Source organism: Emys orbicularis, chromosome 3 (assembly GCF_028017835.1).
Source record: "Emys orbicularis isolate rEmyOrb1 chromosome 3, rEmyOrb1.hap1, whole genome shotgun sequence".
Classification (NCBI taxonomy): Eukaryota; Metazoa; Chordata; order Testudines; family Emydidae; genus Emys; species Emys orbicularis.
The window spans coordinates 113254791-113272613 of NC_088685.1; the positions used below are offsets into that span (position 1 = coordinate 113254791).

The 17823-nt window shown below is 41.1% G+C and overlaps 1 protein-coding gene across 3 annotated transcripts in view; it reads left to right on the plus strand.

The window, feature by feature from the left end:
- The window catches only part of GRM1 (glutamate metabotropic receptor 1), a 276049-nt gene that overhangs the window by 38869 nt on the left and 219357 nt on the right, over positions 1–17823 (plus strand). For all 3 annotated transcript variants that reach the window (XM_065400446.1, XM_065400447.1, XM_065400448.1), the window contains exon 2: positions 7601–7850. In XM_065400446.1, coding sequence (XP_065256518.1) covers positions 7601–7850 — 250 coding nt within the window. The remainder of the gene's footprint in view (positions 1–7600; positions 7851–17823) is intronic.

A 17823-nucleotide genomic window follows, 5' to 3' on the forward strand; every position in this document is an offset into this window, starting at 1 on the left:
AGATCTGACATGGCCCTAGGTTCTGATGACGGTAGGCTGTAAACACAGATGGCAAAAACTCTTCCATCTGATGCAAAAAAATGACTCAGTTCATTCACTTAGCACATCCTTCTGGCTTTCATCAAGCTAGAATTTTGTGATTTTGAGATCTATGTTATGAACACAGTTTTATCAAAGTGATTTAAAAGAACAAAAAGTATTTCCCATTACATTTAATTCTCTAATCATAATGAAACACCTGCTGGCTCATTGCTGGCCAGTGTGCTAACCCCCACTGCAATATTCAACCATCAAATGGCATAATCTTCCCAGCATAGAAAAAGGGGAGTACTGTCCGGCTATGTTTATGCTGCACACCAATGACAGCAGCATGTAATGTACATGTAGCTACATGCCACAGTGAAAAGCAGGCTGCATCCATACTGCGGCATGTAGCTACATGTGTCAATGAAAGGGTCCGGGCAGTGGAGAGCTGCCAAAGCCTTTCCCTGCTGCCTCCCCGTGCCAGAGCCCTTCCCTGCTGGAAGTGGTGAGGCAGTGGGATACTACACTGCTAAAAATAGTGTAGTATTTTTGCGGCTCCAGGGTTTTTGCCGCCCCAAGCAGCGGCTAAATACTACACTGGGATACTACACTGGGAGACTACACTGCTAAAAATAGTGTAGTATTTTTGCGGCTCCAGGGTTTTTGCCGCCCCAAGCAGCGGGGGGGAAGGCGCGATTGGCGGTAGCTCCACCGCGCCGCTTTCTTCTTCTTCAGCGGTAGGTCCTTCCCTCTGACAGGGACCGAGGGACCCGCCGCCGAATTGCCGCCGAAGAGCCTGATGTGCCACCCCAATCTCCTGCTTGCTGAGCTGGTGCCTGGAGCCGGCCCTGGGTGAACCTGGGTTCCCCTACCAGCCACTGGGAAGTGGCACAGGGTGTTAGAGATGCTAGCCAGGCAGTTGGTCTAGAAGGACTTTGACTTCCTGGGAAGGCCAGAGGGCCAAGCCATAGGCCAGAAGCTGCTGCTCTGCAAATGAGAGAGGCTCCAGGGTGATAGAGACAATGGGCAGATAGCTGCCAGGAGGAGGCACCACTTGTGGTGAGTGGATCCCCTGACAGTACATTTTTACTTTTTTGCATAGCCTGGCTCACTAGCCAAATGGGGAATAGTAAAAATACTTCCCATTCTATATGATAGTTTTACATATCTTTTCACAAACCTTTGAGTAAAATACACAACACCCTGCTCAAGTAGTAAAGTATTAGTCTGATTTTACAGGTGAAGAAACTGAGGCATAGGAAGTTTAATGCTCTTTCTCTAATTTTAGACAAAGAGCATTAGTGACAGACTAAGGAATGGAACCCAAATCTCCTGACTTGCTCAGTCTTGTGATTTAAACACTATTTAATACTCTCTCCCAAGAGGAAGTATAGGAAATCTTATGAGTCTGTTACGAGCTATGGATAATTTTGGCTAAAAACCAAACATAGAATGTTTACAAAATTAAAATTCTAACCTTTTGCAGTTATGCCATCAATAATATCCTTCATTTCTAGCACCGTTCCTCACTGTGCACCCTAATCTGGTAATAGACATTATTACTGCTTCCTGTAAACTAGTTAGTGGGATATACCATAAGGTACACTCTAATCTACTCATGCTCACACTCTAGTCTTTCCAGCTATTAAGTCTGCCTTTGCAATTAGAAAGCTTTAAGTCTAGTGGCTGCTTTTTTATTATGACAGAACCCTCTTTGTCCTTATCCACCTTCTTCTTTTGTACCAAAAAAGCTTTTAATTAACTGAGGCAAAGAAGAGTTTTATAGTAAATAATAATAAAAGACATTGCAGTAGGTAGTGTCACCTTGCGTCTTGGAAATAAGGCATAAATATTTAAAGGTGAGTAAATAACTATTGGAACAATTTACCAAGGGTTATGGTGGATTTTTCCATCCCTGACAATTTTGAAATCAAGATTGTATACTTTTCTAAAAGATCTGCTCTAGGAATTATTTTGGGGAAGTTTTATGACCTGTATTATGCAGGAAGTCAGACTAGATGATCTCAATGGTCCCTTCTGGCCTTGGAATCTATGAAACTTGTCTAATGTCACCCCCTAGCAATGTACCTCTGACCAGGGAAGAAGGAGACAGAATATGATTATGAGAGAAGAAAGAATGGTGCACAAAATAGTTGATGAATTGAATGTCTGTTTGGGGAGAAGAAAGGGAACCTTACGTGACAAAATTAGATTGGATGGCTGTCGTGTTTGTGTACTGTTCTATTTTTCTTTCTTTTTGTCTTTGATCTGGATTTTTATTTCTACTGGTATTAGAGCAAGATAAATGTGGCAAATACATAAGCAATTGAAAGCATGCTTAGGAAAGTGCCAGGCAATCTTAACTATACTGGTGCTGTCTATAATATAGACAGGTAAGTGTCTTGTACTGCTTGTCTTGTTACTTGTTTTTAAAGTCTTGAATCTTTGTCCACATGCATGAAGAGGGAGACAATAATTTTTTTTTCTTTTCTTTTGATGGTATTCTTTGGGGTCTCTCATGAGAGGTTTACATTCTCTACTAACCCTGTTAGAGCAGGCTATGAGATCCATCTCATAAGTAGCTGTTTCCTCCATTATGTTATGTTTCCCTCTCTTCTCCCCACCCTTTTTTCTGAATAAACGAAAGATGCTGGATTGATAGGCCTAAATTTCAAACTTCATCTCTGCAGACGGAAGTGCAGACTTCCCCATGCTGCCAGGTTAATATGACTCTGAGCTGAACAAAACGACCACTTTTGGGGTTCCCTTAAACATCTGGCTGCCACTGATGGATCCTGCAATGAGCTCCATGCAGGGAGATCCATGAATCTTTGCAGAGCTCAATGCAGAATGGGGCATTATTAGCAAATAAAACATGTGCCACGTAGAATGATTGCTGGGATAAACACAAGAATTTTTTTAAAATAAATTAATGAGAGCAAGAATAAAATGAACCAAATAATTTCAAACAACATAAAACACCACTACTGCTGCGGTTCCTGAATGCATTGATGAAAGCTCTGATGTGGGGAGCTGGGTCTAACTGTGTCTTGTTTAATATGACTGCTTATAAAACTAACTCTTTTCTAACAGGGCTGTTACCTTGAAACACATTTTTATATGTCTGAACTGTCTTCTTTTTTCCCCCCCCCCCTTCTCAAGCTACACGTCACATGAGTTCTCAAGTTGTTGGTTTTGCTTGAGTAAAGTGATAAGAATTAATCTCTAATTGCACCAAGGGGGAGTTGAGAGAGCTGACTAAAATTTTCAGGCTAAAACAGCCATAAAACAATTCATTCCATTCACAGATGGGGTTGGGGCAGGGGAGACATTTCTATTGACAAAGAAAATATGGATATACTTGTCAGAGAGTTCACAGTTCCAACAGAAAGGCAATATTGCCTTTCAGATGGAACCCCTGGATTCTAGTTCCAACTCTTCCACATTCAATGTGTGTGACCTTGGACAAGTAGTTTAACTTCTCTCTGCAGCTATAAAATGAATATCTTATCTATCTCACAGAGGTTAATTAATGAGGCTAAATTTTTTAAAGCATGTTGATATCCTTGTATTAGGTAAGTGCAAACGTGTTATGATGAAGCTTCTAGCTGCCTTGTCTGAAATATATGCTCATTCTATGGATTAATGTTATATATTCTATTTTTATTAAAGTCTGAACATTTTTGCTAAAATAGTCTCCATTTATGGATGTAAAGATTAAGAATAATATTCTAGCCTTAGATAATTGCACTTGGCTCTGACTTCAGATATGTATAAGTTATTTCATGAAGGAAGAATATGGCCTTACCATCTGTGCTGGGGGCGGGGCGGGGAGGGGAATACTTTCTATTTGGCACTGGGAATAAAGATGTGAAGAACTTTTATTAAAACTCAACTCGAATAGGATTTGAACTTGCTACCATTGAAATGGAAGCACTCACCCACTAGGTTACATAAACTTTGCTTAAGGGTTTTATTTTGGCCACCAGATGGAGCTCATATTGTTTTCTGAATAGGATAGAAATATACTGAGAATAACAAGGAAAAAATCATAAACAATTAAATATAGTGGGCAATCGAGCTCACAGTGTGTCATCTAGTTCACACCGGCATCCACGTACATGCTAGGTTGTAAGTGGCTTCAGAACAATGCAAAGGCCTCTGACCGGTAGAACAGCCAAAGGAAAGACAAAGTGGGAGAGGTAATATCTTTTTATTGGACCAACTTCTGTTGGTGAGAGAGAGCTCTTCTTCAAGCTTGTCTCTCTCACCAACAGAAGCTGGTTCAATAAAAGATATTGCCTCACCCACCTTGTGTTTCTAATATATTGGGCCTAACATGGATACAACAACATATCTTTCACAAAGGAAAGACAGCCATACTTAGGCTTGGCTCTTTCCTCCTTCAAACAATCTTGAAAAGAAAACAATATCCTCTTCCAGTGATCTGATGTGCAGTAACTCTTCATCTACTGGCACCTGGTATTATACATTCCTGTTCAATAGTATTAAATTACATAGCTTAGAGTAGATACTAAGCTCTTTTGTTACAGACAGGTGTGTTCTTAGTTGTCACACAGAATTAATTAGTGTTTTGTTTTTTATCAAAAATAATGCTATAATTGCTCAGCATTGGCCTCTGTTCCCACTGAAATTAAAGGGAGTTTTACCATTGACTTAAATGGGAGCAGAGTTAGGCCAAGGAATGCATTTTAAAATCCCACTCTACATTGCATATACTTTAGGGCACTATTAATTTAGAAGTAAGGAACCTCTTAAAAATAACTTGGCGCATGCATTTCATGTCTGTGTAAAAAAAAAAAAAAAAAAAAAAAAAAAAAAACACAAAGTGCCAGATTCTGATCCCTTAACTTCTCTTGTGTAGTACCATACTCCAGAAGTAGTCCCATGATTTCAGTGGAATTACTGTCTTATATAAGAGACCCTTCCTCAGATTGCATGGTATCACAGACGGACTCCAAAAGAATAAAAGTTCTCAGTAGTGCCAGGTCAGTACTCAAGATTTCCATGGCATCTGGTCCCATATCAGTCTGGTGACTGAAGCAAAGTTATAAAGAAGAGTATTCATGTTACTGCCCTATCCTGCAAGAGCTTTTGCAGAGACTGCAAGGTTAGGGCCTAGAAAGGTATGTCCAAATTTGACTGGGAATGTGAGGCATCACCTGATCTTTCACAAAATATCTGATTTCATTTATTTAAAAAAAAAAAAAAAAGGCCCTTTGTTTCATCAGGCTTTCATATCATTCTAAATTTTGTTTCCTTACTAAATTCTCACACTGGTAACTATTTTTTCTGGGTCATAGTTTCTGTCTTGGGAGAGCATTAGGAAGAATGCTATTTTAAAACCGTCCTATTATGTATTTACTAATTTGAAAATTTCACACCGAAGGAAAGCAAGAAACTGAAGCTGTACTCTTTGGCCTAGTGACCACGATCAATTCCATCTCTGTAGTTTCACAAGAAAGGTATATGTGTAGCAGTGGTCAGATGATTGGCACAGTGGTTGGGTTAGGTATTAACAGTTCAAGAATCACTGCCACACTCCAGCAAACATTACAAAATATAATACTTCATGTGAGCACCATAAAAATACATACTTCTCTTGTGCCCCTTTCTTGTTACTGCTAATAACTAAAATACTTTACAACAGAGAAAACTCCCCTCTATGCATATCAGTCTGCTCATATTGCCTGATTAGTAGTGGTTTGACACACGTGTTCATGGTAATGAATTGTAATGTCACAAATATAGATTGTCTTCACAGAGCTTCTGCAGCAGAAAGCAGAGTTGGTTTTATATAACTGTTGATTGGATTTTTTTTTTAAATAAAAGCAAAACCAAGAGTAGTTCCAGAACCAGGTTCCATTTTATCTGAACCCCCAAAGTTTGTGGGAGGCTTAACTGTCAAATATTTCTAATTTGAGCAGTTATCCCAGAAACTGATGTGTGTATAAAAAAAATTGTGCATGAAAACCAAATACTGGACCAGAGAGTTTCATTGCCCTTCATGTTAGTCAATCCTTTACACTAGGGCTAAGTAGGTATAAAATGCTACAAAATCAGAATGCTTTCATTTTGCTCACTTTTGCACTAGTGTAAATCTTTACACAAGGTGTAGGGCACCAGAGAATCAATTCTCCTCTCCCCCCCCCCCCCCCGATCTATTTTGACGTTGGCAGGAATGTAGCGGTGGTGCTATTCTTTGCTTACGTCCCCTTCTACTATGAGTAACTTTTTTGTGCTTTCCTCCTCTAGTGTAAGGAATACCACTGGTACTTCTGGGGCAATGAGAGGGAAAAAATGAGAGGAAAAAATAAACACACGTTCCTCTCAATTCTTGGTGTCATTCACAACAATTAATGCTCATAATATGTGCTGTGATCAACTCATTTCCACATGGGAACTCCAAAACAGCAGCAGAAGGCCTTATCTGAATAGCCTAGCAACCGTAGTAGAGCATGGAGGGATCCTTTCAAAAGTGTCCTTAAATAATAAGCACTTCTGTGCATTCCTGCAATGTAGGGACTCCAGAATGACCACACTGCCCCTTTAAGCAAGGGGGAGGGGGCAGGCATTGTCTGGCTTGCTGAAGGAAAAGGGAATAGTGCTTTATGAGTGGGGGAAGGGGTCAGAAGCTGTGCAGAGGAGGGTAGTGATGGAGGGGTTGAAAAGGGGCTCCTATGAATGGAATGGCAGGGAGCCTACCCCCCTTTCTTATAGCCCACCTCAACCCTTCTATGAGGGGGACTGTGGATGGTAAGGTCCCAGCAATGGGTTGGCTTGGGGACCTTCATGGAAAAAGAGGCGGGGTGGTAGAAGCTTCTTTTTCTGGGAGTTATTGAATGATAACCTGCACTGTACACTTTTGTCTGCCAGGTAGTCCCAGACATCTAATAATAAAGTTGTGGCCAGATTAAAACCATATCAAGTGTCTCCTGTCCTCCTTTAGCAACAGCAGCACTTAATTGATCAACCTGTAAACCAGAAACAGCACTGCTACTTTCATTAATTAGCACATTATAGCAGAGGCAAGTTAAATGTTGGCCTAGAACTGCCACTGGCTGTTCGAGCTGTTTCTCATTTCATTGCTTATTCCTGTTACTTAAACAGCTGGAGTAGCCAGTGGCACCACCATGACTTCTGCCTTCCTACATCTTCGGAGCATTAACAAAGGAGCTGGTATCCTCATTGTCTTAGCTGACCTTCGTTCCCTTTGCCTCCATCTCTGTCCCTTTCCACGCTTGCTTTCGGCATCCACTATTAATGAAAGTAAGAAAGCAAAAGTCTCCAGTCATTAAGTTGCGTATAATTAAGATAAAGGAAATTCTCATTGCTCTGTTGCATTCTAATTACATACAGAGTACTGGGTTATAGGCAGAGAATGCAACAGCCCCACTAATCAGTTAATAAAAGAAGAATCTCCTTGGTTCCCCCTAATGTCAATGATACTATTATTAGCTGATCTGAGAAGATTTTTACCACCATCCCATCCCCTCTTAACAGGCTGTCATATGCTATTGCTGTTGCATTAAAACTCATAATTTATTTTGTTTAGGAAATTATGGGGAAAGTGGAATGGAAGCCTTCAAAGAGCTGGCTGCCCAAGAAGGCCTGTGCATCGCTCACTCAGACAAGATCTACAGCAATGCTGGGGAAAAGAGCTTTGATCGGCTGCTGCGGAAGCTTCGTGAAAGGTTACCCAAGGCCAGGGTTGTGGTTTGTTTCTGTGAAGGAATGACAGTGAGGGGGATCCTCATAGCCATGAGACGCCTTGGAGTGCTTGGGGAGTTTCTGTTAATTGGAAGGTAAGTCTTTGACTCTCACTTCATTGTTCCCTCATGAGGATGCCAGCCCTCCATGCAAGGACTGTGTTACTGTGGTTGCCGGTTACCGATATACCTTAATAATGAGTTAAGAGGTGACAAGGTGACAGAACTGAACCCACGAAGGGAGTGTAAAGATGTCTAGTATCCAAAATGATACTAGTAAATCAGTATCATTTTGGATAGTTGTTGTTTTTTTAATGTAAATGCTCATGTGTTTACGTTTTATAGATACGGACAACTTGATTGAGAATCGCGGGGGACAGGGGGAATATATTTATGTATGAAGCTTAAAACCTTAGCTGGGAGTGCTGTGTGCACTCTGAATAAAGGCAAGATAACGTTACTAGGAAGTGAGATGTGCAGAGAAATATACTGTCCATTTTAACAATGAACGAGACATTGATCTATACCCTTTCTAAAATTACAAAACGATTTTGATTATGGGAAAGAATTTTCTTATCCTTAAAAGGAAGACCTGGCACTTCTAGTTACATACCTTTATGCTGAGTCTTGGGTCAACATCCCAGGACACTGATTTTATTTTAGTTTTTTTTTTTAAACATAGTTTATTTATGATGAGATAACCATTATAGTATGTATGTGTGCATGTTTCATAGACTTTTTTTTTCAGGGTAACAGCTTGAGCATATATATATGATATTTAATGTCATACAGGTAGAAGGCAGATGCAGTTCAGTACATTAGTTATTGAAGTCAGAGGTGGTCTCCACTGGTTCCACATTGTGTGCCTGTGTATTGTAGGTCTTGCATTGAAATCTGATCCTTTATTAGGCTCGCTCACATGAGGTTTGTCCAAGTTCTCCATTGTGGGTTGTGGTGGTTTTTAGTAGTTCCTACAGTTAAGCCACATTTTGGGGAATGTAATTATTACAAATAAAGTATCCTGGCACACTCTGGTAGAATACCTCATCTTTCCTCCAAAATCCTCTCCATTTTCTCTGTTCTGTGTCACTGTTCATTGAGTCTGATTTAGAAGTCAGAAGATACCATTGTGATCATCTAGTTGGACCTACTGTGTAACACAGGTCATAGAACTTCCCCAAAATTCCTAGAGCAGATCTTTTAGACAAATGTCCAGTCTTGATTTAAAAATTGCCAGTGATGGAGAATCCATCACATCCACTGGTAAATTATTCCAATGGTTAGTTACTCACTTTTTTTAAAAAATTGTCTTATTTCCAGTCTGAGTTTGTCTAGCTTCAACTTCCAGCTATTGGATTGTGTTATACTTTCTTCTGCTAGACTGAAGAGCCCATTATCAAATATTCGTTCCTCACATAGGTACCTATAGGCTGGGACTAAGTCACTTAACCTTCTCTTTGTTGAGCTAAATAGATCGAGCTCCTTAGGTCTATCACTATAAGGCATGTTTTCTAATCCTTTATTCATTCTCATGACTCTTCTTTGAACCCTCTCCAACTTTTCAACGTCCTTCTTGAATTGTGGATACCAGAATTGGACACAGTATTCCAGCAGTGGTCACACCACTGCCACATACAGAGGTAAAATAACCTCTCTGCGCCTACTCAAGATTCTCCTGATTGTGTCCAGAATTGTGTCAGCACTTTTGGCCACAGTGTGACACTGGGAGCTCGTGTTCAGCTGATTATCAACCAAAACTCCCAAATCTTTTTCAGTCACTGCTTCCTGAGATAGTTTTCCATCCTGTAACTATGGCCTACATGCTTTGTTTTTAGCCATATTAAAACACATGTTGTTTGCTTGACAACACCACCATCCTTCCTGTCACTAAGGCCCATCAGTTAATAGCTATCTCTGACTTACTCTCCCTTGTGAAAAAACTCATTCAGGCCCTCTTCAGCTCCTGTCTTGACTACTGCAGCCTCCTCATGTCTGGCCTTTCTGACACATCCCTTGCCTTGCTCAGGTCTGTTCAAAACATGGCTGCTAAGGTCATCTACCTTGTCTGTCACTCTGACCATGTCCTCCTTTGGGAATCTCACCATTAACTCCCTGTTTTCAACCACATCAAGTTTAAGCTTCTGTTGCTTGCCTTCAAGCCCTTTCACAACACTGCCTTTTCTCCACCATTCCTTTTCAATCATAGAATCATAGAATGCTTTTGCTTGTTTTCTTGTCTGTGAGCTCTTTGGAGGAGGGGTTGCATGTTCCAGTGTGTAGACAGGGTCTACCATGTTGTGGGGGCTACCAGAATAACAATAAAATAGTACTAAAAGTGATATGTCTAAGAACTGTACTTATAGTTTATTGTACCTCATTTCACATGGCTTATATTTTCATGGCATATAATAAAATGTTTCAGATTGTCACACATGGTACTTAAGCTTTGTTTTACAGATACAATGCAGTGAATTGAATCATCTACATTTAACAAATGGCTTTTGTGTGATACTATCTCTAGCAGTTCAGTAAACTTGTTTTGCAGCTTTAGACTATTATCTACTCTGTTCCTGTACTACATCTCGTTGCCACATAACAGATGTTTATAATTGTCTAGTTTTTAATGTCTTTTGTCATATTTCATATTTCACTGATATGAAGCCTTTCCATTTTGTATTTTGGATCAGAACTTCTACCAGGTAGAATATTTCTATTAAGACCTCATCCTTATGAAGGTGTCTGACTATGAAACACTTTCCTCTGTGGCATTATAAGAAGTTTTATTAGAAATTCTCAACTGTTTTGGTTAGTAAATTGGAAGTTTCATTGGAAATCATAGTGTGTTTTCATCCAGATTTTCATGTACTTTTAGTTTTCTATATTCCATAAGCTTTGAGTGGGCTTTATTTATATATTAAAAAAAAAGCTGATGGGGTTGATCTTGTAACAAAACAGACCGGTGATAACTTTACTTAGAGCCTGGATTGTGCCAGGCAGCTGACTGAGGTAAGAAATATTATAGGGCTCGCAACATGCCTCATAAGCACTTACAAAGCTGTAAGAAAATACATTTTCTTTGGATTGTCCTAATTAAGTGATAAAAATGGCAGATCAGCACTAAGCAGCAAACCATTATTCACAATTAAGTTGCAGTGATACTGCTGTGCCATAAATGTGGGTAGTTTAACATAAATGGGAACAGAGTCACACATCAACATTGCTCTGACATGGTATTGGGTGGCTTGCAGTCAAATACACAGCTAAGCAAAACCAAAAGCCCTTTAAGAGGCAACTTTAATTGAGAGGAATGGGAGTGAATGTAAATATCAAAATCTTTGCAGTACTAAGCTAAATGAATCCCTTAATTTATCCACAGGGGCAGGTGCATTGTCAGCCACACAGTGCAAACCTCATAACTCTATCCTGACTCACTATACAAAAAAAAACCTTTTTAAGGGATACCTTGCATTTGTGTGATACTATCTCTAGCAGTTCAGTAAACCCGTTTTGCAGCTTTAGACTATTATCTCCTCTGTTCATGTACTATATCTTGTTGCCACATAACAGGTGTTTATAATTGTTTAGTTTTTAATGTCTTTTGTCATCTCCTCTCCAGTTTTGTCTGTAGCTTCACTCTCAAACAGAATGGACTGTCAGAAACAGTTTCTCTTTTAATAAACGAAATTCAAGGTATGGGAAAGGTGGTGTTGGGCCAAACTTGGCTTTCAGTTATACTGATATAAATCAGGAATAACTCCATTGACTTCTTGGGATTTACACAGGATTTACACTTTTTTGCAAATGAGAGCCAAGTCTGGTCCATCATAAGTGTTACAAGAAATTACTTGGTGCCTGTCTGGGGAGGGGACTGGTTCTCTTAGTGAGTTGGGCATAGCCCCACCTGTGCCTAGTTATTGGGCACTAGGTAATGGATTTGGGCTTGGTCTGGCAGTTCAGTTGGGTGATCAGGATCACCTGATAATAGCCCACATGTGGGAGATCTGGAGGGAGAAAGTTTGGGGGAAAGAACTATTGAGTCCAGGAAAGGGCTGAAGTAATGGGGGAGGAGGGAAATGTTTTTTTGCCAAGTTGACATTTGAACTGCGATATTGTTTTAATAATTCGGACCCCAACCAGGAGTGGTGTTGATGGATAAGTGGCCTGGTTGCAATTTGAGAAACTGAAGGGAAAACTGACGCATGTAGAGGGTCCAACCTATGATCCCGTTATATTGCCTTGTCTGAAATACTGTTCACGCTTCTGGATACCTTACTATGAAAAACAGATTACAGAGCTGAAGAAGGTAAATGATAGGCAATTAAAACAAGATAGGGATTTGGTGAAAGTAGCAACTTAACATTTTACAGTAACTACACCTTATTCAAAAGGAGTAGATTAATAGAGAGCTTATTAATATAGCCTACTTTGTTCATTTCAGGACCTTTTTCTTTTCTGTTCTAATCATTTTAAGTATGGTAAGGGGCATAGTACTAAAGAAATTCAGGTGGCGTTTCTTTAACATTAGTTACAATGTGGAATTAATTAAGGTAGCAAGAGAAGCAACTAACAAACCCATCTAATATACTTATGCAGAACTCCTTGGGTCACAAGGTGCTTTGAAAATAAGGCCTTATGAGAATCTTGCAAGGAAGATGAGTATCTTACATATTTTGTAGAGTGGTCAATTGAGGCACAGAGCTCAAGAGACTAGCCAAACTAATGCAAAGTCTTTGTAGGTAATACACTGCCAGTGAAGGTCTGGGTTTAGAAGCAAAAAGTCCTGCTTCCGAGCCCCATGATTTCACCACTAGAAATCATTGCCTCCCCAGAGAAGAGGAAAGTTAGATGAATATTTGGAGGTGAAAATGTTGTTCAGTAACTGAAATGTTTCCTAATTTCCTCCTATTCTAAGTGGCCTGTCTGTATATTGGGGAATATTAGTGAGTGTATTGGTATTTAAGGATGAGTAGGTGTTTGCTGTGTATGTTTTGAGGTGCAGTGCTTTGTAACTTGACATATAGGAGTTATGAAATGCCTAGTCGATTTGGTATTCTGCTCTCTTACATGTGTCTCTTACATCTCTGTTCAGTAGTAGAGATTTTAGGTCAGGACTCACATAACTATCAACTTCACATGTTGTAGGATCCCATCTCCCAGTGGTTGTTACATAGCTGTGACTTTTAAGTGTTGTTAGAATGGAGTCTCCAAGAAACTTGATGCCCTGCATTGAGGATAGGACTGGAATCCTCCAACTCCTGAATGCTAATCTTGGCTCAATCACACATCAAATCATTGGCACTGTACAAGCCATTTAACCTCTCAGCATCTTTCCTGATTCTAAAATGGGGGTACTTAGTTCTATTATCCAGAGGTGTTGGAGGCGTGTGTGAATGAATGTTTGTATAGTGCTTTAAACATGCAACTTGTCATGAGTGTTGGGTTTTTGTGATGACTATTTATTTTTATTTTATTTATTTTTACTGAGAGTAGTTAAAGGGGAAAAAAGTATTTCTTTTAAGGTGCTTTACCAGGTAAAATGGCAAAGTTGGGGGGTGTGTGTGGTACCCTCATTTCACTACGTTTTCATAAGCAACACAGCATTAGGGCTAGTTCTTGTTACCGTTCACCATAAACTTTGCACATCCTTTCTTGATTATCAAATCAATGAGTCCCAATCAGAAGGAAGCTCCCCAGCTTCAGTGAAATGTCTCATATTTGTGACCAAGTAAAACTTCAGGCAGACGATAGGAAACAGGTTTTGGTAGATGGCATCAGCTGTGAAACTGGCCACTAAATTTAATCAGACCTTGATACCCTGAAATTTGTGATAGTTTCAAGAGGTCAAACTGGACTAACACTGAATGCTAGAGACCTCACTAGCTACTGTATTGAACAGATTCCAGCAATTGGTATCCTAGGCCCCCTCCAGTACTGCTTCAAGACAAGGCATGGAAACAAGACTGCACTGATGGAGGAATTCCTCATAGTGGTAGAGCGAAACAAAACAGGCTGATGTTACCTTGCTTAGCCTGTTATCCGTTTTAGACACCATTGACCACAAAGTGCTGCTGATCTGGCAACATGCCCTAGCAGGAGACAATAGAATTTCATTAATTTGACTTCACTCATTTCTTCCCAGCTGGTCTTGGAATCATCCATCCCTCCCCCAGCTGGTGGGGAGGATCCACAAAGTCCAGGAACTCAAATAATTATGGGGGACAACCAAAAATGTAACAGGGACAGGTGTGAAGGTCAAACAAAGGGAACCTGAAGGGGACATGGATCAGAGAAGGCCAGACAGTGCCCACTGCTCCTCAAAGGTGTCAAGGGAATTCTGATGGGCAGCTTCTCCTGCCCAAGAGCTCTAAGGGCCTAATACTGAAACTCCTGCTGGTCATCATCTAGATGTCCCTCATAGGTCATACTGAGATGACAAGGGCTGCATTGCCAAGAACATAACATGCAGCTCTATGTATCTTTTTCAGTCAGCTCTGCCACCACGCTGTCACAGATATCCATGTGCATGAAGGCAATTGCAGCCTGAATGAACAACTAGCTCAAACTGAAGAACAAAGTCTACTACTTGCTCTACTTCAGCCTAGACCAGGCATTCACAAAGGGGCTGCACCTTGTACATATGATGGCCTTTCTCCTAAATGAAACCAGCTGAAGGCAATTTGCTGCTGCTTCCCAACCTGCACTGATCCCTATCCACCAATGAATCTACTGAGATTCTGCAACAGATTGTCATGGACCTTGCAAGTTAGCCCAGAACAAGTGGGAGGTAGATATTTCTCAACAGCAGCCCTTAGGCTCTCAAACATCCACTCAAAGAAGATTAAGAGCCCTACCCTCACATTCATGTTAAACTTGTTACTAAAGCACATAATAAAGAAGAGGAGCAGAAAACCCTTCATCATTGTGCTCCAAAGTAGCAGTCCTGACTAAACCAAGGTCAGGACACAGGACTAACTCCTCACAATTGGAGTAGGACAGAGATCTGATTGCTCTCTCTTCAGGTCTCAGTGAATTTTTATACTTCTGTGCTTTGGTTGTGGCCTGATTTTTTTTCAGAGGTATTGAGTACACAGCTCCTGTTGAATTCAGAAACACTGAAAAAACAGCACTTTAGAACAGGTTAGCCCTTCATTTATCACTTCTGTAGTGGACTGAACGGGGGAAACAACATTAACATGAGCAACAGTAGCCATGCTTTAAGTAGCAATGTAGTTGTAAGGACTAGTAGAACTACAGCATCCTCAGAAACAGACTGTGTTAATCCAAACTTCTATATTGTCATGTGCTGGCTTTCATGGGGGAAGTAAAGAATTAGATGATGATTAAATAAGTGGCTGGAAAACATGGAACAAACCTAGAAAAGGCAGGGCCAGGGGCAGCAGAACTGGTAAATAAGAGGATATTGATTGTAGGTGGCAAGTGATTTATTTGTCAGACATTGTTTAGAATAGAGGAGTGGTTTCTGCCACCATCAAGACCCCACTTACACAGCATGACTAGTAGTGAGTCTGCCACTGCTTCTCTGAATTACTGGAGAGACTCTGTACTTCGCCCCTTTGTGCAGTGTACTTGGATCCAAAGAGATTAATTTAAATTTCAGGTAAGCCTCTGCACCTGGGGTAGGGGCTTAGTCAAAGTTAACCTCCAAATCTGTTGAACTCTAACATCTAGAGAAAGATGTGATATTGGCAGACAGGGAAAGTATTTTAAATAAAGATAGGACCAAGCCATACTATTCGGATCCATATTTTGAAAACCATGAAGATGGGCAGTTTTTTGGTTCCAGTGCTAACTTTAAAATTTAAGAGCCAGAACCTCAACTGGTGTAAATCAGCATAGACAGATAGACAGATGTGAGGTATGTCTACACTTGAATTTTTAGTCAATTCTAACACATGCTAGCTACAGGGCCGGCTCCAGGGTTTTGGCCGCCCCAAGCAGCCAAAAGAAAAAAAAAAAAGCCGCAATCGTGATCTGCGGCGGCAATTCGGCGGGAGGTCCTTCGCTCCGAGCCGGAGTGAGGGACCGTCCGCCGAATTGCCGCTGAATAGCTGGACGTGCCGCCCCTCTCCGGAGTGGCCGCCCCAAGCACCTGCTTGGCAAGCTGGTGCCTGGAGCCGGCCCTGGCTAGCTATCACAAGAAGACACAGATGTCTGTACCATGACACAGGAGTTTTATTAGTAAATGCACAAATGGTACAGTAAAAATGGAAAAAAGGTTCAAAATATCAAGTAGGGAGATAAAGAAATGTGTAAATTCCCCCCCTCCCCCCGCCAAAAAAAGTCAAGAGGGCTTAAGTAGGCATCAAACACGTGTTGGCATTCAGTAGCTTTGGAGTCAGCAGTACGTCTTCAATAGCTGGTGATGGTACACTAGCTAGGAAGGGCTCTGAGTTATTTCAGATAATTCTTTCCCAGGAGTCTGTCTGGGTTTTGTCCACATGCTCAGGATCTAATGATCACTATATTTGGGTTCAGGAAGGAATTTTCCTCCAGGTCAGATTGGCCGAGACCCTGGGCAGTTTTGGCCTTTTTCTGCAGCATGGGGCACGGGTCACTTGCAGGTTTAAACTAGTGTAAAGGGTGGATACTCTGTAACTTGGTCTTTAAATCATGATTTGAGGACTTCAGTAACTCAGCTAGAGGTTATGTGCCTATTACAGGGGTGGGTGAGGTTCTGTGGCCTATTTGTCAGTGTTTGATTTTGCAAAGGGACACATTTCTGTTTAGCCAAAGTGAGCAGAGATGCCTCGTACTTGTGTGAACAGTGCAGATAACTTCTGCTATGTTTGTGGTGAAGTGACTTTTGCATCACAAAAGCGCAGTATAACCACTATGGTTAAGAAAGCCTATCACCTTTATTTTGGCTGTAAAATTGGAGATCAGGACAAGAGGTGGGCCCCACACATATGCTGCAACACTTGTGCAACAAATCTTCGCCAGTGGTTGAACAGGAAAAGGAAATCTATGCCTTTTGCAGTGCCAATGATTTGGAGAGAGCCAACAGATCATACCAGCAATTGTTACTTCTGCATGGTGCCTCCAGTTGGGAAAGGTGTGTCAAAGAAGAAAAAGTGGACTGCGCATTATCCAAACATTCCATCAGCTATACGCCCAGTACCCGAGTGGAGAAGGACTGCCGGTTCCTGATGCACCAGAATCATTCTCACTTGAGTCAGACGAGGAAGAGGAAGAGGATGAAACTTCTGGTCCTGAACCATCAATGTCACAGAACCCACATTTTCTCCCATCCTCCTCCTCTGAACCACACCTCATAACACAAGGTGAACTGAATGACCTTGTCAGGGATTTGGAACTACCCAAGAGTAAGGCAGAGCTGTTGGGCTCCAGACTACAGCAGTGGAATCTCCTGGCAGGTGATGTTAGGGTTTCCATGTTCCGTGACCGTCAAAAGGATCTTGTCCCATTCTTCTTCATGGAAGGTGATCTTGTAGCCTGCAACAACATCGATGGTGTGATGGCAGCCCTCAACATCGTTCATGATCCAGATGAGTGGAGACTGTTCATTGATTCATCGAAGGCGAGTCTTAAAGCTGTTTTACTGCATAATGGCAATGTTTTGCCATCAATTCCAGTTGGTCATGCAGTCCTATGACAACATGAAACAACTTTTGAGGTGCATAAACTATGACCAACATCAGTGGCAGCTTTGTGGCGATTTGAAGGTTGTTGCTCTCTTGCTTGGTCTGCAGACTGGATACACAAAGTACTGCTGTTTTCTCTGCGAATGGGATAGTCGTGCAAGAGATTCCCACTACATCAAGAAAGATTGGCCACTCTGACAGTCATTGGAGCCTGGGAGGAAAAGTGTTCAGCATCCACCACTTGTTGAATCAAGGAAGATTTTGTTACCACCCTTACACATCAAGCTGGGTCTGATGAAGAACTTTGTCAAGGCCATTGACAAAACACAAGCAGCTTTCAAGTACCTCCGTGGAAAATTTCCAAGGTTAAGTGAAGCTAAGATAAAGGAAGGTGTCTTTGTTGGTCCTCAGATTCGTGAACTTCTTCGAGATGATGCATTTGACCA